The 23,140-nt window shown below is 48.5% G+C and overlaps 10 protein-coding genes across 10 annotated transcripts; 5 read left to right on the top strand and 5 right to left on the bottom strand.

Moving 5' to 3' along the window:
* Positions 1-1,577: 1,577 nt before the first annotated feature.
* On the top strand, positions 1,578-3,395 carry EURHEDRAFT_405140 (homeobox domain-containing protein; the record flags this gene model as incomplete). The annotated part of the gene is made up of 5 exons (XM_040780364.1): positions 1,578-2,092; positions 2,142-2,279; positions 2,335-2,467; positions 2,535-2,982; positions 3,034-3,395. The coding sequence occupies 5 exons, from the start codon at positions 1,578-1,580 to the stop codon at positions 3,393-3,395; spliced, it is 1,596 nt and encodes a 531-aa protein (XP_040636325.1).
* Positions 3,396-4,887: 1,492 nt separating this feature from the next.
* EURHEDRAFT_380108 (putative copper resistance protein Crd2) lies at positions 4,888-5,277 on the top strand (the record flags this gene model as incomplete). Its single annotated transcript, XM_040779247.1, has 2 exons — positions 4,888-5,047; positions 5,108-5,277. 2 exons carry the CDS (start codon positions 4,888-4,890, stop codon positions 5,275-5,277), a joined length of 330 nt encoding a protein of 109 aa, XP_040636326.1.
* Positions 5,278-5,386: 109 nt separating this feature from the next.
* EURHEDRAFT_462412 (DUF924 family protein) lies at positions 5,387-5,911 on the bottom strand (the record flags this gene model as incomplete). Its single annotated transcript, XM_040784801.1, has 1 exon — positions 5,387-5,911. The coding sequence occupies one exon, from the start codon at positions 5,909-5,911 to the stop codon at positions 5,387-5,389; it is 525 nt and encodes a 174-aa protein (XP_040636327.1).
* A 612-nt stretch (positions 5,912-6,523) lies between these two features.
* On the top strand, positions 6,524-9,486 carry EURHEDRAFT_462244 (AP-2 complex subunit alpha; the record flags this gene model as incomplete). Its single annotated transcript, XM_040784789.1, has 4 exons — positions 6,524-6,975; positions 7,027-7,361; positions 7,406-9,330; positions 9,385-9,486. The coding sequence occupies 4 exons, from the start codon at positions 6,524-6,526 to the stop codon at positions 9,484-9,486; spliced, it is 2,814 nt and encodes a 937-aa protein (XP_040636328.1).
* A 300-nt stretch (positions 9,487-9,786) lies between these two features.
* EURHEDRAFT_405143 (YggS family pyridoxal phosphate enzyme) lies at positions 9,787-10,617 on the bottom strand (the record flags this gene model as incomplete). Its single annotated transcript, XM_040780365.1, has 1 exon — positions 9,787-10,617. One exon carries the CDS (start codon positions 10,615-10,617, stop codon positions 9,787-9,789), a length of 831 nt encoding a protein of 276 aa, XP_040636329.1.
* Positions 10,618-11,922: 1,305 nt separating this feature from the next.
* EURHEDRAFT_462513 (uncharacterized protein) lies at positions 11,923-12,222 on the top strand (the record flags this gene model as incomplete). The annotated part of the gene is made up of 1 exon (XM_040784807.1): positions 11,923-12,222. One exon carries the CDS (start codon positions 11,923-11,925, stop codon positions 12,220-12,222), a length of 300 nt encoding a protein of 99 aa, XP_040636330.1.
* A 554-nt stretch (positions 12,223-12,776) lies between these two features.
* EURHEDRAFT_415425 (histone deacetylase hosB) lies at positions 12,777-16,636 on the top strand. Its single transcript, XM_040782685.1, has one exon. It carries the CDS (start codon positions 12,929-12,931, stop codon positions 16,301-16,303), a length of 3,375 nt encoding a protein of 1,124 aa, XP_040636331.1. The 5' UTR covers positions 12,777-12,928; the 3' UTR covers positions 16,304-16,636.
* Positions 16,637-17,157: 521 nt separating this feature from the next.
* Positions 17,158-17,496, bottom strand: EURHEDRAFT_189337 (uncharacterized protein). Its single transcript, XM_040777902.1, has one exon. It carries the CDS (start codon positions 17,446-17,448, stop codon positions 17,272-17,274), a length of 177 nt encoding a protein of 58 aa, XP_040636332.1. The 5' UTR covers positions 17,449-17,496; the 3' UTR covers positions 17,158-17,271.
* A 1,147-nt stretch (positions 17,497-18,643) lies between these two features.
* EURHEDRAFT_189610 (putative glutamyl-tRNA(Gln) amidotransferase subunit A) lies at positions 18,644-20,958 on the bottom strand. The gene is made up of 7 exons (XM_040777903.1): positions 20,397-20,958; positions 20,248-20,346; positions 20,126-20,199; positions 19,979-20,078; positions 19,510-19,931; positions 19,329-19,452; positions 18,644-19,272 (listed from the first exon to the last, which is right to left on the bottom strand). Exons 1-7 carry the CDS (start codon positions 20,682-20,684, stop codon positions 18,733-18,735), a joined length of 1,647 nt encoding a protein of 548 aa, XP_040636333.1. The 5' UTR covers positions 20,685-20,958; the 3' UTR covers positions 18,644-18,732.
* Positions 20,959-21,233: 275 nt separating this feature from the next.
* Positions 21,234-22,938, bottom strand: EURHEDRAFT_462130 (cation diffusion facilitator family transporter; the record flags this gene model as incomplete). Its single annotated transcript, XM_040784779.1, has 8 exons — positions 21,234-21,533; positions 21,592-21,671; positions 21,721-21,902; positions 22,191-22,275; positions 22,331-22,478; positions 22,550-22,594; positions 22,661-22,710; positions 22,857-22,938. 8 exons carry the CDS (start codon positions 22,936-22,938, stop codon positions 21,234-21,236), a joined length of 972 nt encoding a protein of 323 aa, XP_040636334.1.
* Between the last annotated feature and the right edge of the window lie 202 nt (positions 22,939-23,140).

A 23,140-nucleotide genomic window follows, 5' to 3' on the forward strand; every position in this document is an offset into this window, starting at 1 on the left:
AATATTCCTCCGGCCCGTGTGGTTTCAGCTCCTCCCGTTCGGTCGGAACTTCCGAGATTTCTCCTGCCGGAAATACTGGTATTGTTATGGCTCTGTAATATGTAAGGTCCTTATAAGCATTGTAGTGTGTTTAGAGTACAATTTATTGCCGTTGTACAGAGTACAGAGTACTCCATCCAAAGCACTCTAAATATTCGTCAGGCGGAATTAAACTCTCGATGTAAAGCCGATAAACTCTGTGTATAAAATGACTGACAGGTGACACTTGCTTTCCAGAAGGATTTTGTACGGTAACGTTACACTATTACCATATGTCGATCATTTCCATTAGTGTCAGTACCTTTGCAGTACTGTGCAAGTACAGAGTACAGCACTAGAGCTCGCGCATACATACATAGTGCAGAGTACAGTATATACCCACATGCACTGTTATACTATAGCACATCTCTTGGTTTACGTAGTGATATCTCGTACTCTGTACATTCCGTAGAGTACTCAAGTGTAGTCCTCCGTAACGGGCAACCTCGGCTAAAGCATCCCTCGCAAGGTCCACCGCTTGAACCCGTCTCAGCAACACATGGCGGCCCCGCTGTATTTTATTCGTATCGGTGCTTGACTGGTCGAGACCTACGAATACTTTTCTTGGCAGGCGGGCGAGACCGCATCTAGCTTAATCTGGCTATTACAGTACAGTACAGTAAACAGAGGAAAGTAAAATATATACGGAGTACAGAAAAGTACAGAGTACAAGTGATAATCCGGTAGATCTGTAGATGAATATCATAAACGGAGTAGATAATAAGGATATTCTTGACCATAAGTGTTAATCAAGTACTTCTACGAGTAACGGAAGACTCCCACTGTACCTGGTCTACTCCACACAACCCCCACTGCTACAGCAGCCCAGCCGTTGCCCTAAAACCAGTGGCCACAGACCTGACAGGAGTTCTCTCAGCACTAGTGTCTGTAGCATCACTACTAGTCCATGCTACTAACTGTTAGTCAAGCTAGTAATAACGGTATTATTCCTGGTTGTTCTCGTGTCAGACTATCAAGCGGTGGTCCGTCCTCTTTTTTCTTTTCCTTCTTTTTTTAATTTTATTTTCTATTTCTTTTATTTTTCCTTAGCATCGGAGAATCTGCACCGTTGAGTCTGAGTGGGTTCTATTTCCATCGTCTATCGGAGCAGGTCCTGATGTTCTTATTTCCACCGTCACCTCCAGCTTGAATCCATATTCTCTCTCTTTCTTTTTTTTTTCCCTCTTTTAATGCTTTCAACTTGGTATGCCCAAGGGCCACTTTCTTATCCTTCATTTCTGCAGTGGTGATTTATTCCCCCCTCGTTTTTCTATATAACCACACAAGCACTACTGCTATCGGAATCTCGACTCCTTCAGGAAACATCCCGAACGCCCTGGCCCGCCCCACTCAGTCTGTCGTCTGCCTCCCCCAGGGTCTCTCTGGCTGACTTACTTCTCATCACTCTTTCCCTTCTTCTGCTTCTCTTCATCCTCTCGTTACTACTCTCGTTTATGAAGTAAATATATATATACACTGGTATATATCGGTGGTATACCATGTCCGTCAGTGGCCCGTGTCTCTGGCTACCCTCTCCCGCTGCATCTTCGCATTACTCCGCCATTCAGTCCCCAGCATCAGCAGCAAACACTTGGCTCTCAGAACAGAATCTCACCAGAACGCAACCGGAAAAGACAGAAGGTTCAGTGCTGCCGGCAGTCCCTTCTACCTTTTCCTCTACTACTATCAACGCCCCAGTTCAAACAGAGTTGATGCCCCCAAAACACGCAGACGATCGCACTGTCCAAGCGACCACTGACGCTCCTCTCTCACGGACGCGTCTGGAAAGGTTCAACCGCAGTGAGCCGCTTCTGTCAGGTGTCAGTCAGGATGCTGCCAGTTCAAGCCCGGCTACGCGCGATTCTAGCTTGGAACGGAAGAGAAAACACTCAGACTCCCATCTCCATGACAAGGATATCGTGGAAGGAGTCATGACTCCATCGGATGATGGAGGTGAACGGCAGACTACGCCTTCCGATGAAAAGCTCGAAAAGAAGAAGATGAAGCGCTTCCGGTAAGTATTCCATGGCTTCTGGTATTGAAGACACTGGCTAACAAAGCAGTCTCACCCATAACCAAACCCGGTTCTTGATGAGCGAGTTCACTCGTCAGGCCCATCCCGATGCGGCCCATCGGGAGCGTCTATCAAAAGAGATCCCTGGTTTGACTCCGCGGCAGGTTCAAGTCTGGTTCCAAAACAGGTTCGTTTTTATTTTACCCTTTTTGGGCAGTTAGACGATATCTAACCCTCTCCAGACGGGCAAAGCTTAAGCGTCTGACTAGCAATGACCGCGAACGAATGTTAAAGTCGCGGGCCTTGCCGGATGACTTTGACACTACCCAGGTCTTACGAACTCCTTTTGACCACAAATCCACATCTGAAACACCGGTAGCGTCACCCCGACCCAGTTTCGAGTTTAAAAAAAAACCAATGCTAACTTTTTTTTTTTTTCCAGGGTCTACTGACCAACCCAAACCGTCCAAATGACGAGGAGTATGCCATGTCTCCGATGAGTGCGCCGTCGGCCGGTGGAGGCTACTTCCCACCCACCCCGGCCGCAGAACGACCCCAAGACGCTTATGCCATGGCCCCCAATCGACCACCAATTCCTACATCACTGTCGGATATTCACCGAGCCGGTCGCGGTGCTTATCCATTCTCGCGATCTAGCAGTTTCTCGGATGCATATCCTGGTTTCCCGCATAGCTACAGCCGGTTCTCGAGTCCCAGTACGGAATCACTTGGCCATGGACTGCCATATGGACGCCGGCCCATGGACTACGGAATCCCAAGACCTGCTAACGCCATGGTTCCGGGGTACGATCCCAACCGACCCATTGAGGGTTCTGTCTCGCCTACCGAACAGCAGGAAGGGTCTATTCCCTACAGCATTGACCAGCATGGTACGTTTGTCGAAAACCAAGCAAAGAAGGAAGAAAACTAACAAGCAAAAGGTCACCAAGTCCCCAATTATCACCCATCTATGGCAATGCCGCCCCCGAAGGGTTATGGCGGAATGGACATCAACACGTCCATGCAACCACCTCGCCAGATCCCGGCCCTCCACTCCGTTCCTGTTTCGGATTCTCCTGACTACCGACCCTACTCCTATGACCCTCAGCCCTATCCGTTGAATAACAACATCCCCTATACACAAGCGAACACAGCTGGCATGCCACTCCCGGCGACCTATCCATCCGACACGGGACATATGCCGCCGGCCACAGCTGATGGCCGAATGAACCCTCCCCAAATAATGGACCCCATGAGGGCCAGATTTGGAAGTCAATCGTTGGACTATGCCTCTTACCTCTAAGATCACGCAGGTGCTCTTACTATATATACAACATTTAATGTCTGCATCGCTGCGACCTCGAAGGAGGTGCATTTCAGGAGCGACTCGAATTGCATTTTGACTCCCTGAGTCGATTCGTTATTGAAAGGAGGGATCGTGTAACTGTATCATCACCTTGCATGGCGTTATTTGCTTTTTCCTGTATTTACCGAGGATTGTCCGCCTTGTTTTATTTCTATGTTAATATTGCCCACTACCCCTGGCGGGTAGTGATCTGAATATACTGTTATCAAATAAACCTGTACTCGTTTTAAACATCTGCTGTAAGAATAAGATAAAAGAAATCTCCGATACACATGCCATTACTATATGGATTAATTAATTAAAGTTCAGAGCCAATCGCAGCCACTCTTTAATCTCATTTAATCGGATCTGTCATATCACCGTTGAGATCTGGTCTTGGCCAATCAAATCCTTTTAAAAGAAAGAGTGATTTATCGAATCCGTACTGACTTGTGTCGGCCACTGTGGAAACAACTAGCGGCACATATCTCATTGACCTTATGTACATCATTATCATATCTTGCATTTCTATACTGATCCCATGCCGACGCTTATATATGATATAGTAGGTGAGATTAGGTTGCAGACGGGCCGAGGCGCAGTGTGTTCCATAAACGTAAACCTGGATTCTGCGCTCTGTATGCGTGTGCATGTGCGTATGTAGGATGTAACATGCTGACGGCCGTTATGGCTGTTGATGTACTCTACCATTTTTCTTCTGGTATTATTACTTGGTAAGCCACCATCAAGGACAAACGGGGTGACCTTTTCATTCAGACTTGTATATCTGTTCTCCGTATGGAGCGCTTCAGCTGCGTACAGCGTACTCCGTACTGTGAGCAGTAATGTCGTAGTTTGTCATCTTCCAGATGTTGCTATACTTTGTGGAGATAGGCGCAATGCTTGATTATGCCGAAGCTACGCAGTCCAGCGCAGGCCTAGCGCCAATCAAACGTAGCTATATTCTAAGAGACAGTGTGGTACGGAGCACTATGCTATGCCAACCAGTGGCAAGGTACCTTTAAAGCTAGTAATATAGAAACAAAAACCAACGAGAAACCAGCAATTAACAATCCCAACCAATAGCAGCCAGTCCAAAATAAGAAATGACTGTATACAGGAAAGCCAAGTTGGATCGAAGGCAAAATGGCTGACACAGCGGCACAGATCCAGCCAATCAGAGAGTCCGCGTTGGTAATGCCCGCGTGGCTGCAAACAGTCATTATCTCATAAGGAGGGAATATAAATACTTCGGTCCCTGTTATTGACAGAGAGATATCTATTCAGAAAGCATCCCATTCAGATAATTCCAAAGTTCACTGTTTCTGATTTACAACCTGCATCTGTCGTGATAGTCGCATCTTATCGTCCATTGATCTCCGAGATCGACCAGAGAATCTTACGTCATACATCAAGACCTCGTCAAGTACAACAAAACAACAACGGCAAAATGGTTCACCCTAACACCACCTGTTGCAAAACCTCCGGAGACGCTGGCTGTGTCTGCGCTGCCCAGGCCAAGTGCTCCTGCGGAAAGGAGAACGCCCTTCACTGTTCCTGCAACAAAGCTTCGAGTGAGAACGTTATTTCCGGTGCCAGATGTTCATGCAGTATGTTCTCCCCGCCTTCGAGGCCTCAAATATTGAATTCCCAGGTGCTAACTGACATAGGATCCCGCCCCGTTGGCCAATGTACCTGTGAACGGTCGACCAGCGAAAACCAGTCGTTTACTGGTTCGAGCTGCCCGTGCGGAGCCAGACCTGAGGCATCGTGTACGTGCGAGAAGGTGGATGCGGTCGAGTCGGCCATTGAGACCGATTTCACCTCATTTGGGCAGTAATAAGTCCTCTGCTTAAACAATCCACACTTGCATACTGGTTCAGGCGTTAGGTTCGGATATGGGTTAGATCCATGAAACATCAATAATACTACTACCACTACTATTACCATTACTTTCTCCCCAACACCGCATCCCTATGCTTGAACCTCCCATCCCGTTTAACCTGCTCGTAAAAACCCCTCGCCCAATGTAAATGATGCCCCTCCCCCAACTCCGTGAATAACCTCACCGACACCTCCTGATCCCTAATATCCTCAGAATGATTGAACGGTGAGTACATATACCTCCTCTGAATCGTTGGCAAATTACGATCCCACCCACGGTCCAGCACAGCATACCGCGCCACGGCCACGGCTTTATTATCCGTGGCATACGCCCGCGGTGAACCTCGGAAGATATTCCGGGGGACCTGGTCGAGAAGTAGAATTAAGGCTAGTGCACCCTCGCCCTCGCCATGATGTTGCCAGTCGTCTAGGAAGCCGGATTGGGCGGATTCGTAGTCTGCGTTAAGGTGATGCCGGACGTGGGCGTCGTCGGATGGGCTGCCGTACCAGAAGGATTTCTCTTTGAGGTAGGTTGGGGAGGATTTGGGGCTGAACCAGAAGTCGAGGATGTGAGTGTAGGGCTGTGCCATCATTGTTTATCTCAACATTCGCATAAGTATCTTCTAAGTGTGGTGTACAGGGGTAGCTATACTATGGAATTGATGCGGAGAATAAGGGTAACGCACCGCCACCGCATCAACGTTCTTCCCGCACCGCCACAGCGGAACGCCGGCGCGGATCGGCAGAAAGCGACAGCGAGGTTGAGCATCGTATTGGACACACGAGCATCTGGCTTGTCTTATGCTTGTTTAGTTGGGCATACCTCTCTTGATTCTACCTTATTTAGCCATATTTGATTGTGTGGGTGAACTGAAACGACACCGAACCTCGCGACCCTGAGCCACCTCCACCCCCTGTCGCGTTTATCTGATCCCCTCAAGCTTTCGTTGCAGAATTGCGGTTTCTTCACCATACCGCACGCCATGATCGATACGGTATAAACCCTGAGAATTTAAAAAACAGAAGAAAAAAAGCAACGAATTGGGAATGATTGTATGACGCCGTGCCCTGAGAACCGTTGTCCTACAACCGGAAACCCCGAAAAGTGAGAGAACGCCGCCGACACATAGTTTACTACGCCCCTATTCCCTAAATAACCATACCGGTGCGACAAACAAATACATGTCAATTCCAGCAACACCATGGCATCCATGCGAGGATTAGTCCAGTTCATTGCGGACCTGCGCAATGCACGCGCGCGAGAACTCGAGGAAAAACGGGTGAACAAGGAATTGGCCAACATTCGTCAGAAGTTTAAAGGTGGCAGTTTGAACGGGTACCAGAAGAAGAAATACGTCTGTAAGCTGCTATATGTCTATATCCAGGGATATGATGTGGACTTCGGACATCTTGAGGCTGTGAATCTCATTTCGAGTTCCAAGTACTCGGAGAAGCAGATTGGGTATCTGGCTGTTACGCTGTTTTTGCATGAGCAGCATGAGTTGCTGCATTTGGTTGTGAATAGTATTCGCAAAGATTTGCTGGATTATAATGAGTTGTTTAATTGTTTGGCGTTGCACGCCGTTGCTAATGTCGGTGGGAGAGAGATGGGTGAGGCTTTGGCTATGGATGTTCATCGACTATTGATCTCTCCGTGCGTGCCCTCCATTTTCTGCTGTTTGCGCCTGTATGCTAATTGACGCAGCACGTCGAAAGCATTTGTCAAAAAGAAGGCCGCCCTCACGCTTCTCCGACTTTACCGCAAATACCCCGGCATTGTGCAAAACGAATGGGCCGAACGTATCATCTCCATAATGGACGACCCCGATATGGGTGTTACTCTGTCTGTTACCTCGCTGGTCTTGGCATTGGCCCAGGATAAGCCAGAGGAATACAGGGGATGCTACGTCAAGGCTGCGCAGCGACTGAAGAAAGTTGTTGTGGATAACGATGTTGCTCCGGATTACCTTTACTACCGTGTTCCATGTCCATGGATCCAGGTCAAATTCCTCCGGTTGCTGCAGTATTATCCTCCTTCCGGTATGCGCTTTTACACCTCCTGTCAGGAAGCTTGCTAATTCGAGTAGAGGATAGCCATGTACGGGAAATCATTCGAGAGTCCTTGCAGCAGATTATGCATGTCGCCATGGACACCCCGAAAAACGTTCAGCAGAACAATGCCCAGAACGCAATTCTGTTTGAGGCAATCAACTTGCTCATTCACATGGACACTGAACACAATCTGATGATGCAAATCTCGTCGCGCTTGGGCAAATACATCCAATCGCGAGAGACCAATGTCCGATACTTGGGACTGGAGGCCATGGTACATTTTGCAGCCCGGGCAGAGACACTCGACCCCATTAAGAAGCACCAGAATATCATCCTGGGCTCGCTTCGGGACCGAGATATCAGTGTCCGGCGTAAAGGTTTGGATCTGCTGTATAGTATGTGCGATACGACCAATGCGGGCCCCATAGTCAACGAACTCCTACGGTATCTGCAAACGGCCGACTATGCAATCCGGGAGGAGATGGTGCTCAAGGTAGCTATTCTCACGGAGAAGTACGCTACTGACGCCCAGTGGTACATCGACATGACTTTTAAGCTCCTCTCCCTGGCAGGTGACCATGTCAACGACGAAGTTTGGCAGCGTGTGATTCAGATCGTGACGAATAATGAGGAAATTCAGGCTTATGCTGCGCATACATTGCTTAGTTACCTGAAGACTGATTGCCACGAGAGCTTGGTCAAGATCGGTTGCTACGTCCTGGGAGAGTTTGGACATCTGATTGCCGAAAATCAAGGTTCCAGCCCCATTGAGCAATTCATTACCTTGCAAGCCAAGATGATCACCAGCACCGACAACACCCGGGCAATGATCCTTTCGTCTTTCGTTAAATTTGTCAACCTCTTCCCTGAGATTAAGCCTCAGCTTCTACACCTATTCCGGTTGTACTGTCACTCTCCAGACTCGGAGCTGCAGCAGCGAGCATTTGAATATCTGTCGCTGGCGACACTTCCCACGGATGACCTCCTCCGAACGGTCTGCGATGAAATGCCACCCTTCTCCGACCGGGCATCTATCCTTTTGTCGCGATTACACCAGAGGACTGCTGGAACAACCGAGAGGAAGACCTGGGTCGTTGGAGGCAAAGACGCCAACGCAGACAAAAAGGAGGTTCTCATGGCGCAGAACACAGGCCTCAAGCGCACCTTCACCACAATCGTCAACGGCAGCAGCAGCGGCGCTGCCAGTACAGCCTCACCCGTGTCGAGCGCCGGTGACCTGGCCGGATTGGATCTCAGCGGTCCGTCCGCCGCACCACCGCCGAACCTTGCCAGTGCGGCTCATCTCACCCCCGAATGGGAAGTTGGATACAACCGGTGCTACTTTTCTGACGAGGGCGTGCTTTTCGAAGACCTCCAGATTCAAGTTGGTCTACGGTCCGAGTTCCGTGGCCACATGGGCGTGGTGAAGATCTACTTGACCAACAAGTCATCCTACCCCATCGGATCCCTGACAACAACGCTGGATAACCCATCATCACCGCAATTGAAGATCGACTCCAAGAACCTCCCCGAACCACATGTCCCCGCCGCCGGCCAAACACAGCAAACCTTCTTCTTCGAAGCCCACGGCGCCTTCACCGCCGCCCCAACAATCCGTATCTCATACCTGGCCGGTGCCCTGCAAGCATACACCCTGCAGCTCCCGATTCAGATGCACAAGTACATGGAGCCGTCCACCCTTTCCGCTGAAGAATTCTTCAAGCGCTGGAGGCAGATTGGCGGAGGACCGCTGGAGTCGCAGCAAACGTTTGGAGTCACAGTGAAGGGGAAAAGCATTACGGAGGCATTTACGAGGAGAGTTGTCGAGGGCTTCCGGTTGCGGATTCTAGATAGCGTGGATCCGAATCCGAAGAATATCGTTGGTTGTGGAGTTTATCAGTTTGCAGGTGGGAAGACCGGATGTTTGTTACGGTTGGAGCCGAATTATGAGCGCAATGTAAGCCTCTCCCCCACCCTTTTCATTTACAAATGCAGAAGCTAACATGCGCAGATGTACCGGATTACCATCCGCGCGACGCAAGAAGGTGTACCGCAATCACTGGTCAAACAGATCGAGCAGAAATTGTCGCAGGGCACCAAGGACGGTGCATAGACTTCTGGCCCTGGTTTGTTCTACGTTTTGCATAATATTCAATTCGATAATTATAATTGTAATGGCGGTTTGCTGTTTCTGCCATATACCATACCGCATTTATTCAAATGTAACCATGCATTGTCTTCGTTTGATTCCCCTGTTTTGAGTGAGATGGTTGGTGTATTTATTCATTATTGTCATTAATAGATTTTCACACAAGGATAAGGATATATCGAGGATGCTTTTGCATTGCCGTAAGTATATGGTGTTGTACAGTAAAGATGCAACTCATGCTTCGTAATTCATAATCCAACCACCTCAAACAACCCTAGCCTCAGACTTGGGCGGCCTATCCCCGAAGATAGTCGTCCCAACGCGAACCTCATCACTACCCAATGCAATAGCCCCTTCAAAGTCCTCGCTCATACCCATACTCAGCTCCAACTCCTCCAATCCCAACTCCTTGACAATATTATCCCTTGTCTCGCGTAGACAGATAAAATCCTCATTTTCATTCTCCGGCGTCGTAGCCTTGGACCGCGCAATCGCCCCAATAGTCATAACACCCTGCAATTGCAATCGCGAACACTTATCCTTGATAAACCGACACAATCCCGGCGCAGCATCTGGCTCAATACCCGCCTTGTTTTCCTCCCCGGAGGTATTCACCTGCACAAACACCCTCAACTTCCTCTCCTTCTCATCCTCATCCTCACCTACGTATTTCCTCTCTCCCCAACCCTTATCCAGCAACGAAGCTTTCTTCTCCGAATCTACACTCTCAACCGCCCATAGCCCTCTCACTTCCCTCGCCAACAGCACACATTTATTCGACTGCAAGCCGCCGATGAAATGCCACCGGATAGTGGGTGGCAGGAGGCGAGACTTTTCGAGGAGTTCTTGGAGGTAGTTTTCGCCAAAGTGGAGATGGGAGGTTGGGGGGGAGTGGAGGGCTAAAATGTCGGAAGCAGGTTTGAGTTTGGAGACGGCGATGAGGCGGGGTTGAGGCTGGTTTGTTGTCTTTGCTGGCAGTGTGGTGGATGCGGATGATGTGGATGTTGACGCGGCAGCGGCAGAGATGCGGGAGGTCACGGCGGAGAGGTTGGTGAGGAGGGTTGCTGTGCGGGTGGAGGAGGCGGGAGTTATCATTTTTGGTGAGGGTTCTGTCATTTCCCTGTTTTTTTTCTGTTGTTCGTTATTTTATCGTTGAATTGCGATTGAAGAACGAGAAATTCGGTGGTGGACTTTTGTATGGTCGGAAAAGTAGATTGCTGACACCTGAGGCGACTAGCCAGATCGGGTTAGGCGATTATCTCGTGGAATTCACGTGAATCCGGGAGATCGGCGGTATGAATATCCGGTTCTGGCAGGGAGTGACCCCGCTATCCCGAATAGGTTAGGGCGTATCTGGGGAACAGGAGGAGTGCACTGGACTTATCAGAAAAAGAAAATAAGAAAACATTAAGATATACAAGTACAGGATCCTGTGCAATTATTCGTATTTATTATGATATCTTGCTACATATCATAGTACAAAGACCAAAAAACTAGTACTACGTAAATAGTTTGCCGATGACGCGGGAAGCTTTCCACCGGGAGCTCCGGATGTCCATGCTCATTTGTAATAGGAGAGGGGATGCTGCCTGTAGCTGTACTATATGCAGAGTACCCTGTATATGATCTCTATGAATCTCATACTTACTATATAGCCTTGGGGGTCTTGAGAGGGATCATATTGATCATATAAGACACTTTCAATTCGTGATTTCTTTATAGAGTGGGTAGCGTACCCAGACGGGAAGCGATACGCCGAAGGATTCATTGATGTCATAATCGCTCCATCCGAACCAGTCGTCTTTGTTGTCGCTACCGAAAAGGCGTTTAGAGAGAGAAAAAAGAGTGAGAGAATAGATGATTCACTACTAATACTACTTGCACTTATACTATATAAAAGTGTAGTGGATAGTTGACGTCAACTGATCAACTCCTGACTATTTGTATAATTATTCTCACACTTATTCTTAGTTCCCCTCCATCATCTCCCTTTCCCTGTTTTGTTACCTTCTAATTTTTCTCTTTTTTTCTCCCTATTCTTCCGTGCTCTGACAGGTTGTCTTTTCCCCCCTTCCTGTCTAATCTATTCTGTATTCTTTGTGCTCTGTTGCTTTGTACAGAGCATTCACCACCACTGCTCTTCTGTGCTGCTGTCAAGGCTAACTGGCCATGCGGTAGACCCCCAGAGCATGGCCCAGATCCCAGTTGGACCTTCCCCAACATCCATGGATATACATCGTTGAATTACTCCGACGGTATCGAAATACTCTGCTCGACATACTTGATTGACAATTCCTACTGTTAAACAACCCGAACACAAAAAAAGCATCCGGAACCGCGCGGATCCTCCAAATCCTATCCGATCCTCTCATATCCTCACCTACAAACTCAACCGCCAGTATGTGCCAACAATACCTCACCGTATACGAATGGTGCCGGTGTGAAGAAAACGCCGGCAACCTCATCTGCGCCCCCCACAAAGAACACGAATGCCCCGGCGTATCCATTGAAGCCGTTCGCATGCACTGCTTCTGCCATTGGCATGCCTCAAAGGGCTGGAAGACGGAGCATAAATTGCTGAAAAAGCATAACCAGAAGTTGAAGAAGACTCAAAAGCGGCGTTCAACTCTGAGTGAAAAGTCTCTTACTCCGAAGAGGTGGTTTTCATGGACCAGTTTGCGATCGCGAAATTCGATCTAGTCCTTTTCAGTCCTCCTTTCGTTTCCTTTTCCATACTGTGATCTTGACATTCGTTCGTCGACATTCGTTTCATTTCGTTTTTTGTTTTTTGTTTTTTGTTTCTCGTTTCTTCGTTTCCTTTTTTTCCTCTAGCATTGGCCGTTTTCTCTCCTTTGAATCCGGCATTGGCGTTGGTGGAGTGATTGAATCTTTTCTGGGATAACTGGCGTTATCTAGATGGATTGGAGGCAGGTCATATTTCTTTATCTTCATGTCATCTGGAGGAATTGGTATCATTCTCAGGCTTGAAAAGTCTTTATTTCTTCACTCACTGGGGTTTTTTTTTGAAGTAAAAGGGGATTAATTGCCCGATATCACTCATTCTGGTTCGTTTGTATATAGCACCTGCATATGACAGGCAAAAATCAATTTAAAAAAACCATATATTTGAGGCATCACATTTGCAGATGTTCTAGATGTAGTAGCACTATGTAGTAGTGGTTCTTCATGTGGGCGTGGAATGCAAGATCGACCCCCCCTTGCCCCGTATTGGAGATCCTAAACTTGAGCCTCTACAACTCCCTCCATTCTTCTACCTCTTCAGCCTCACCCCTCAAGAACTGTTTATAGCGTATTTGTATTCATTCACTGTGCTGCTCTTTGTCTGTCTCATTGTCTGATCAGTTCCATCCTCTTCCATTCTGACTCTGATCCCCATGTTCTCACCATGGACCCCTCCAACCGTGATGACCTCCCCCCAGTCCCATTCGCCTCCTCCAAGGCTACTCCGTCGCATCATTTGAGTCTGAATCCTCAGTCGCTGGCTTCAGCTTCTGTTGCTCCTGCGCCCGTATCACCTGCCCTGTCATCGTCATCCTTGCTTTCTCCCTCCGATGCCACCCCGCGTTCAGTCTCCAGAGATAATCACCATAACCAGACGGCCCCTAGACGTATCCCAAGCTCTGGATCGCTGAGAGACGAAAGTCGCAGGTCAACACCTAGTTTGCAGAAACGTTCTTCAACCGCATCGTTGCGATCAGTTCGCAACAGCGCTGGCTCATCCACCGGTACTCTGTCGCGACGCTCCTCCTCTAACTTCGCGACCTCCCCCACCGCAGCAAACAACATGATGCCCAAGAAAAGTCCCGTGCAGGAAATAATTCCTACTGCTGCGATGATCGCTGCAGAACATTTCCAAAGAGATATCGACTGGCACCAGTCTGCCGATCTACAATCCAAGACTCTTGTCGTGGTCCACGATGCGTGCTACGGTCATCGTTTCGCGCGACCCAAAAGCTCTCGCGCTACCCTAGGCTCGATCGTCGAGAGGCCAGAACGTATTCGTGCTGGTGTCTTGGGAGTGTCTGCTGCTTACGTCCGTCTGGCCCGTAGACATGCCGGTGAGCGCTACGCGCCTCACCCTAGTCTGGACCCTCACGCCTTGCCTGCGCCTCCGTTTCAGATCCGCAAGACGGCGCGATCGTTGGCGCTTACTTCCCCCGCTGTTGCGCACGTGCATGGAAGCAAATGGATGGATGATCTCAAGACCATGTGCGATGCGGCTGAGTCGCGACTTGCGTTGAACGGGAAGGAATTGGTTCGTCCGCGTAGCGCTGGGAAGGATGACCATGCGCCTGAATTCCACCAGGGGGATTTGTATTTGTGCTCTGAATCTTTGAATGCTTTTGAAGGTGCCTTAGGTGGGGTATGTGAGGGCGTGGATGCTGTCCTTGGCCCCTCGTCTACGAAGCGGGCGTTTGTCTGTATCCGTCCGCCTGGCCACCATTGTTCGTCCGGTCATCCGTCTGGATTTTGCTGGATTAATAATGTCCACGTTGGTATCTCATACGCTGCTATGTCGCATGGGTTGACCCACGCGGCTATTCTGGACTTTGACCTGCATCACGGTGATGGCTCGCAGGAAATCACATGGGCGCAGAACAGTCGGGCCGCAACTGCACCCAAGAATGCAGCGCTCTACAAGAAGACAAGAATCGGCTATTTTAGTCTGCACGATATCAATTCATACCCGTGCGAGATGGGCGACTTTGAGAAAGTGCGCAATGCAAGCGTGTGTATCGACAAAGCACACGGTCAGTCGATCTGGAACGTCCATCTAGATTCCTGGAAAAACGAGTCGGAGTTCTGGGAGTTGTATGCGACCAAGTACGCTATTCTCATAGAGAAGGCCCGTGCTTTCCTGCGACTGCACACGGAGCGCCTTGCTAGCACATCTAATGGACCTAAACCTAAGGCTGCTATTTTTCTTTCTGCTGGCTTCGATGCCAGTGAGTGGGAGGGCGCTGGTATGCAACGGCACAAGGCGAACGTCCCTACCGAGTTCTACGCCAAGTTTACGGCAGACGTCGCCCGCATGGCTGAGGAAGAAGGGCTGGGAACTGACGGTCGTATCATCAGTGTGCTAGAGGGAGGCTACAGCGATCGGGCTTTGACAAGTGGAGTTCTTAGCCACCTTTCAGGTTTGAGTGATACGACGGCTAGTGTGACAGAAGAACAACAGATTGATCATCTCGCGTCTGAAATGACTGACTTGGGTCTGCAAAACGTACTTCAGGAGTCGGAGACCAATGCTCAAAGGACACAGGGAAGCTCTTACGATCCAACCTGGTGGTCATCACCCGTGCTCGAAGAGTTGGAAGCCTGGGTCTACCCTGCCCCGGCTGTGAAAAGTAACGGGAAAATCCCGACATATCTTGCTTCGACGCAATCGTTTACCGCCAAAGTTGTGCCATCAGCACGGGACCGAATGTCAGCCGGCGGCTATGTCACTTATGAGCCAGAGTTACCCCCACTACCTGAAGTTGGCTGGGCCACTGCAACGCACGAGCTATCTAAGATTCTGATCCCGAGTGATCGGCAAACAATGAGTTGTCGACCAGAGGACCTCAATGCTGAAGCGTCGCGCGTACGTCGGGAACGTCAAGCAGCTGCGGAGGGCATTCCCATAGCTCCGGCTGCTCCGGCTGCTCCGGCTGAGCCAGTTGCGCGTGAAGCTAGTCGCATGCAGCTTCGTGTGAGAAAGCCCAAGCAGTCTCTACCAGGTACACCCAAGGCTGAATCTACACCAAAACGCCAGGCAGTCAAGGGGACTCGACGGACCACCATCGACGCAGGCAGTGACTTGACTTCATCGCTAGACAATTCGCCAGCCACTCGCATGAACCGCAGGAAAAGCTCCGCCGCAGCTACGGAAAATCCCGAAGATGGGAGATCGCCATCGCGTGCGACAGCACCTCCATCACGCCCTGGCACCGCAGCAAGCAACCGGTCGACAACTTCTCGAAGGACCAGTACCAGCCGTGGAACTACCCCGAAACGTTCTGCAAGTCCTCCCCAAAATGTTCCTCCCGTGCCACGGGTTCCGTCTGGTATACTTCATACAGCGTCGAGCGAAGCTCCACCCCCAACAGGCACGGAAAACACTCGACCCGATGACATGGACAGTCTCATGGCCGGCGTGCGGAAACTCAATATAAAGCTCAAGGTCCCCTCTCCAGAGGAAAACGCCGCGCGAGAGAAGAAAGCAGCAGAGGAACGCAAAAAGGCAGCCAAGACTTCGAGATATCAGAGGTCCAGCAGCGTTCTCAAATCATCCACTACCAAAAACCCTGCTTTCTCCGCATCAGCACCCCCTTCTACAGCACCTCCACTCGAAACAAAACAAGAAGCTAGAGAGCCCTCGCCCGACATGGCTTCAATCCCCAGCACCGTCACAATCGGTAGACCAGGCTCGCGAAAGGCCTCCGCGCAGCCCTCATTCGCTGCAAGCACAACAACAACCAATACCCCCCCTCTCACCCCCGCATCTGCATCCACAGCCACGACACAGGATACCTTTCACCCGCAGCAGCAGTCGCTGTTTTCGCCCACTGCATCGGTCACGCAGTCTAAGCACGGACTTCCTACGTTCACGTCAAGTGACGCGATCCCGTTCGCTTCTGCATCCGGAAACCCGACGCCGCTTGGATCTCGGCCGTCTACTGGATTTAGCCATGCGGTTTCGGATGAGTCGAGTGGAGACGGGTCTTATGTTAATGTTGGTCACGATGGACAGGCTGATGTATATGCACGTCGGGAGTAAATCCCTCCTTCTCTTTGCGTTTCCTTTCCCTTCATTGATCTTTGAATCGATATTATGTTCAATTTATGCTCTGCGCCATCTTTTCTTGATATCCCATATTTGTTCGAGCTTGCGTTGGTCGATCTCTATCTCTTTTCGATTCATTTCTTTCGTCCTTTCTTTCTGGTCTGTTGGAATATACCCCTAGGCGTATTGTATGAGTTTTTGCTTTTATCCTTTTATCCTGTCTATCATGTCTATTTTGCAATAAGTTATTACATTTCGAAGAACAATAATATGCAATGATCAGATGTATCTAATATCTTGTCAGAAATTTACTCAGTTCAGTCGTACATTATGCTAAGTATATCGGTCCTTCCAGTACTATCCTAGTCCATTTATAAACAAACACACAGATTTGCGACCATCTTGATAAACGCTGTATTCGATAGATGTGTATTAGGGCAATGCAATCAACATCGGGTGAGCTCAACCCAAATATTAAGAGGATATTATTAAGCAAAGCCCTTGCGATTGACAAGGCCGCACGGCTAGAGTGAATGACTGGTAAACTTTTTGTTGAGGTAGCCTCTAAGTAATGTATCGGTACCAAGGTTATCGTGAAGGCCACCACCTGTTCAACACCCTTTCGCGACGTAACCTGGAATTCAATTTTGTCAAGCTTCTGAAGATTGCTATAGTACTAGAGAAGCATAATGTTAGAAGAAGCTTACCCATGATCGGATCCTTTTGGATATGATAAACAGCTTGGTGCCATCTTCTATCATGGATTGTTGATCTCTTTATTTTGAGATCTTCTTCAACATTATTCAAGCTCATTTGGCTTGTCGTTACTTTGAATGACGCATCGGGCTTTAAGTTGTCTCAATCTTCGTCAATATTCGTTTGAGCAAGCCGTGAAGACTCGAGAAGTCCAGAAGCCCAACGAGTTGCACGTATAGTAGTAAGCTAGAAGCAAAATACGAGAGTTAGTTGACGCCCAGTTGTAAGTCGAGGGATTTGGAACAACGGTCAACGTTGAGGATAGCATATAGGGTGGTGGCAGCTTGAGGGTACTCTCCACATGCTGCAATGAAGCTCATTAAATGTCCGCTCCTCTGCCTCCTCTCAGACAGCATGTCGCCGTTCGAATGTACGGTCTTCATTCTCCACAACAATAAGTCTCGCTGGTGATCGATTCTGGAATGAAGGGCTTAGGGTCACCGCTTGTCAGAACAGCTGTTTTGTTGTCATTGCTATATTGCATTCACAAAAAACTTACCCAATAAAGGCAGGCCTCGCAAAGGATGAGGTCACTAGGTCTGGCAACTGGATTGACACCCGTGGCATCCATCAATATATGGGTATCTTCTACGCGTCGCGAGGCAAGAACTTCAACCGGCCCCAATCCATGAAAGCCGGCATAGTAATGCCACAGAGCAGACATGACCTGGTTGAAAGTTTGATATCCGAGAGAAATTTATGCTCTGACAAGAGATATTTTGTGCAAGTTGTGTAAAGTAATCCGTTATGATTGCCAATCAAAGCACTGCAATTATCAAGGCCGAATAAGAATGTCAGAATTGTGTGAACCTGTGTAGAGTTTCTTCCTGTCACCATATCTAGTGCTTTTCGAAATGCAACTAGCCATACAATGTGTCTGTCTTGTTGGACAACTACTTGCCTTTCACGTTCACAACTACCAAATGTTTTATGGTCTCATTTTCCAACGAGCCGTCTCATAAGTTCCGGCTTTCACCTGTGCGATGTCTATCACAATAGTCACATGTCACCGGAGCCATTCCCACTTCTATATATTGTCAGGAATAAGACCTCATTGCATGATTGACTGGGTTACCTGATATGAATTTGGTGGTCATTACGATTCGTTCAAAGCAAGTATTTACCAAACCCTGCATGATATGGAGCAGCCTGCTCTGCTCCCTTCCAGGCAACTACAACAGTCCCTGATGCCATTTGGCTCATCGGCCTGTTTCATATGTAGTATAGTAAGATATCAGTTAGCCAATACCAATACAATGAAGAAAGAATCGTGTTTTACGCACGTACATAATACTCCATGCCGAGTCCAGTGGCTCTTATAACAAGCAGATTAGGATCTGGTCTTGCTTCCAATCGAGCTCGAGAGAATATCAAAATAGATCTCATACCTGTTTATTCCCGAGTTGGGAATCACAGCTGTAGAGTTCCCATATAGAACCTGGTAGTTCTCTTTTGGATAGCAGCTGTCAGCATATGTTGTTGGTCTCTGGCAAGCAATTTATGTAGATGTCAACCAGCCGGAACTGATACTGCAAGCATATATGTCCGAAAGAAGAAAGTGGAAAGGATCAAGACGAATACGGATACTAATACAATGACTAGGAATAGGTCTGGAGTGAATAGTAATAACCCTCCTCAGAGCTTGATAACCAGTGAATACTAAAACCCTAGTTCATCTTCCTACTAGCATCAGCATTTAAAACACCTTTAACCACCTTAGCAGCCGCCAAAACCTCCTCATCCTTAAACCTCTTCCCAACCAACTGCAACGCAATCGGCGCTCCAACATATCGCTCAGGACTATACTTCTTCCACTCCCTCTCATCAACGACATTTCTCGGCTGGTACCCCTCCTCTGCTTTATCCAGCTCTTCATCAACCACAAGTCCACTCGGAAACACAACAGCTGGCAGATCGAGTATATTCCAGATAGCCGTGTAGTTCCAGTACTGCGGCTCGCCAAGCACAGCCGCAACTCCCAGATACGTCGGAGTGAGAATAAAGTCTACACCATGGGATTTCATGAGCGCGTGGTACTCGTCGCGGTAGCGGTCGCGGGCGTTGTTTAGGGCCCAGTTCTCTGAGACGGTGAGGGGGGTTCCGGAGGAGTATTGGAAAGCCCACTTGGTTAGGGGGCGGTAGGGTTCGCCGGATTCCTTGAGGATGGCCTGTTGGGATTCTGTGCCATCGGCAAAGTACATGGCAGACTGTTTTGGCTCTATTAGCTTGTTGCTGTGTTTTGGGACTTTGATATAATGCGCACCACTATGTCCCAGCCGTGGTCGTGTTTGTAGGGTTCCCAGTCGACGACTTTGATACCGGCTGCAATGAGCTTTTCTTTTGCAAATTGAAGTGCTCTGATAATTGGTGGATGAGGACAAACGGTTCTAATCGACAGGTCAGTGATATACTTCACCAAAGCCTTACATAGAGAGCAAACATACCCATCATCCCACATAATACCAACAGTAATATCTCTCGTCGGCCTAATCCTTCTCCAAGGCATCGGAATCAAGCTCGTCTCAGTATCCCACGGCTCCTGGTCAAGAATAACCTGTTGAAACAACTCTAAATCCTCAATACTCTGACTTGCCAAAGGCCCAAGTACACCTCTTATCGACTCTTGCCCGCCCCCAGCGGCTCTAACCCCGCCCAAAGGGTTTCTCAATGCCGTCGTTTTCAATCCGTACGAACCGCAAAAGGCAGCGGGTGCACGAATGGAGCCTCCGATATCCGATCCGATGCCTAGAGGCGCGCATTTGAAGCCTGTGGAGGCGCCTTCGCCGCCTGATGAACCTCCAGGGCTGAGGGTTCGGTTGTGGGGGTTGAGAGTCGTGCCGGTGAGATTGTTGCTGCAGTCGAGGTGCTTTTCTTGTTAGCTTTGGCCATGACTGAGGGGGTTGGTTGGAGTACCATAAGGGATTGGGGTTGGTTCGTGCGGACGTGAAAAACGGCGCCGGCTTTCTTTAGACATTGGAGGAGTAAAGCATCTTCGGTTGCTATTTGGTCGACCCTGGATTCTGTTAGCTGAAATATTCGTGCCATAGACTATAACCATACCATGCCACAAAGCCTGCATTGCAGGTTAGACCTTGGATGCCAACATGCTCCTTGACGCTGATTGGGACGCCATGCTACATCATTAGTCCTATCAATCAGTACACATCTGCGTATCTACTCACCAACGGTCCGACTAACTCCCCTGTCTTTCGATAATATTCATCAAGCTCTTTAGCTCGCGCGATAGCCTTATCCGCCATAAACTCCGTTGCAAAATTGAACTACACAACGTCAGCAGGCATCCTTTATCTACAGACTCAAGAGCACATACCAAATTATGCCCCAAAACAGACCTCTTCAAAAACGCAACGACAACCTCTTCAGCACTCAATTTGTCGGCTCCCATCTCCTCTACAAGCGCCGTAGCAGACAACTCGGTGATGTCGAGTTCTCGTTCAGTCAGCAACCCGCTTTTACGCGGGAAGTCCATCACGCTCTTTTCATCGGCAGGTGGAAGTTTGTCATCTGGGAGAAGCCATTGTCTGGGGATTGAGTTTTCGAGAATGTTTTTGGCTTTGCGGGCTTGGAGTTCCCAGGGTTGGGGCTGAGACATTGTCATAGTATAGTTAATTGGTCATAAAAAATTTGGTGTTTAATGGATTGTATCACCAAAACAAAAAGGAAGAAAGAAAGAGATCAGGAAAAACTTACAAGCACGTTATATATAGTACTCATGTTCCCCTTAAACCCCGTGGATCCGATAAACACATGCATATGGGATTTCCCCTCATCTTCCAAAGCCCCGCGCATCCATGAACGAAGCACCCGAGTGGATGTCGGCGCCATTCCTTATCTGCAACGATCTATGTTTGTGGTTCAATAACTAATCAGTGCAATCGCTCGTTGGCTGCGTGCATAGGTATCATGCCAAAATTCGGATGGGCCCTTCAGATTTAGGGATCCTACTTTTATCGGAATCAATTCCGTATCTCGGATTGTCGGAAAGACAATTAATATTGGGGCTCATTAGAAGTATGAACTGAAAAACACAAAAAATAAAGAAAAGAACGTCTTCGCGGATACAGATGCGAACACGAACATTGTTTGATATCGTTCTATCAATCGAAACCGAGGTCTGAAATCACCATCACATATCAACGACCACCCTCTATCCACAACAAGTCAAATCTTCACAAACCCGACTACATACAACCTGGCATTTCTCCAAAAATATCCTCCGCATCTCTTCAGACTCCTGATCCTCCTTCACAGGGATATGCGGCGTAATCTCGGGCTGCAGCGTCACCGAATGGATCCCGTATTCGTGAAAACATTCGTTCATGGTTTTCGCTATTTTCAGGAATTCGGGCATTGTGTGCTCTGAGACAACAACGTGGACGGATGCTAGGACTTTTTGTTGATTGAGTCGCCAGATATGCAGCTCGTGGATGGCTAGGACACCAGGGATCTGTGGTGATTGTTAGTTTGTGTTTGACAACGGGCCTAATAGGGGACGTGTTGGCTACCAATTCCAGGTCATGCTTCACATTGTCTACGCTGAGTCCGTTAGGGAGGCTCTCCAGTAAGATGTGACCGGAGTGGCGCACTGTTCATGGTAAGCAACCGCCCATCAAATACATAAACGAGGATCATACTCAAAGGAAGCGACGTCAAGATAATCATGACACCAATGCCCATACTAGTCCCCGGATCCGCATAATATCTACCCTCATAATGCGTGAGCCATATAACCAAGGCCGCTGCCATGACTCCCAAGTTGTTGGCAGCGTCTCCCATGACATGTAGCAGCACTCCCATCATTCCCAGATCGCGGCCACTGGAGGCTGTCTTTTCTTCGGATTGGTGCTTATGTCCATGATGCTGGTCCGGTTAGCATTGGTAGTGAGAATTGGGATAATTGGACGTGCCTTGCAAGCAATATCCCGGAATTCAGATTCTGCAATACTAGTGCTATCTTCGAGCATCTGGGGATTATGGGCACGTCCATGCTCATGATCATGGCTGTGACTGTGGCCGTGACCATGACTGTGATCGTGGTTATGATGGTCATGATGTTCTACGTATCGAATTAGTCCCTCTTCCAACCACCGAGGACCATGATCACATACCATGCAAAAACAATACACTGAGGATATTCAATCCAAACCCGACACATCCCATGATAAATATCAACTTCGGATTCTCCACGCCTATTACCAACGTAAGCTTCCAAATCACTCCGTATTCACGTATCTCAAAACTAACGTTGAAGTGACACAAACCGCTCAATCGACTGCAGGAAAATGCTAATTCCCAGCGCAAAGAGAAGGGCACCATTGAAAAATGCACCCAGTAACTGGGACCGTTGCCATCCGAAGGTTAGGGATTTGGGCGGATCATCCCATTCGGAGACCTGATATTGAATTCAGTCAGCCTTCCTATGTCTATAGGATCAATATTGAGCTTTGTATAGCGGATGTGTACCTTGACAGCAACCAACGCAACAATAAACCCCACCAGGTCATTCAACTGACAATGAAGTCAGTTATCAATCACACATCGCAAAATCTTCGACGCGTCTAGGCTGAAACATACATAGTGAAACGCATCTGCCACGAGAGCTAGGGAATGCGTATAGAAGCCAACTGAAATAAACGAGAAAGGAAGTCAGCAAATCAGCCAATGAAATGTTCATTTTATCCAATGTCTCGGAAATCGAGGGAAATAGCCTCTGATTTCCCCAAACCAGCTCATTCCCAAGGAAAACAAAAGCAGCAAAGACATGGCATACCGGAAATCTCAGCAAGAAAGAAAATAGAGGCGATCCCAATCACAGCCGTTAAGCGCTGAGAACGCGATATCCGTATTGCCATATCCGATTGATTCCAACTTGAAACGAAGTTACGTGCACAGGGGAAACAGATCCAAATCCAGACGTAGTCCTCCTATATCGTACGATTTTCCAAGGGAGAAGAAGAGGGGAAGTAGGAAGAGACGCCCTCTTCCAGTGACGAAACAAAATACCTGCCAGAAACTTAGCTTAGCTCCCTTCTAGGCAAGATAGCTGAAGAGTCA

Source organism: Aspergillus ruber (assembly GCF_000600275.1).
Source record: "Aspergillus ruber CBS 135680 unplaced genomic scaffold scaffold00026, whole genome shotgun sequence".
In the NCBI taxonomy this organism is placed as follows: Eukaryota; Fungi; Ascomycota; class Eurotiomycetes; order Eurotiales; family Aspergillaceae; genus Aspergillus; species Aspergillus ruber.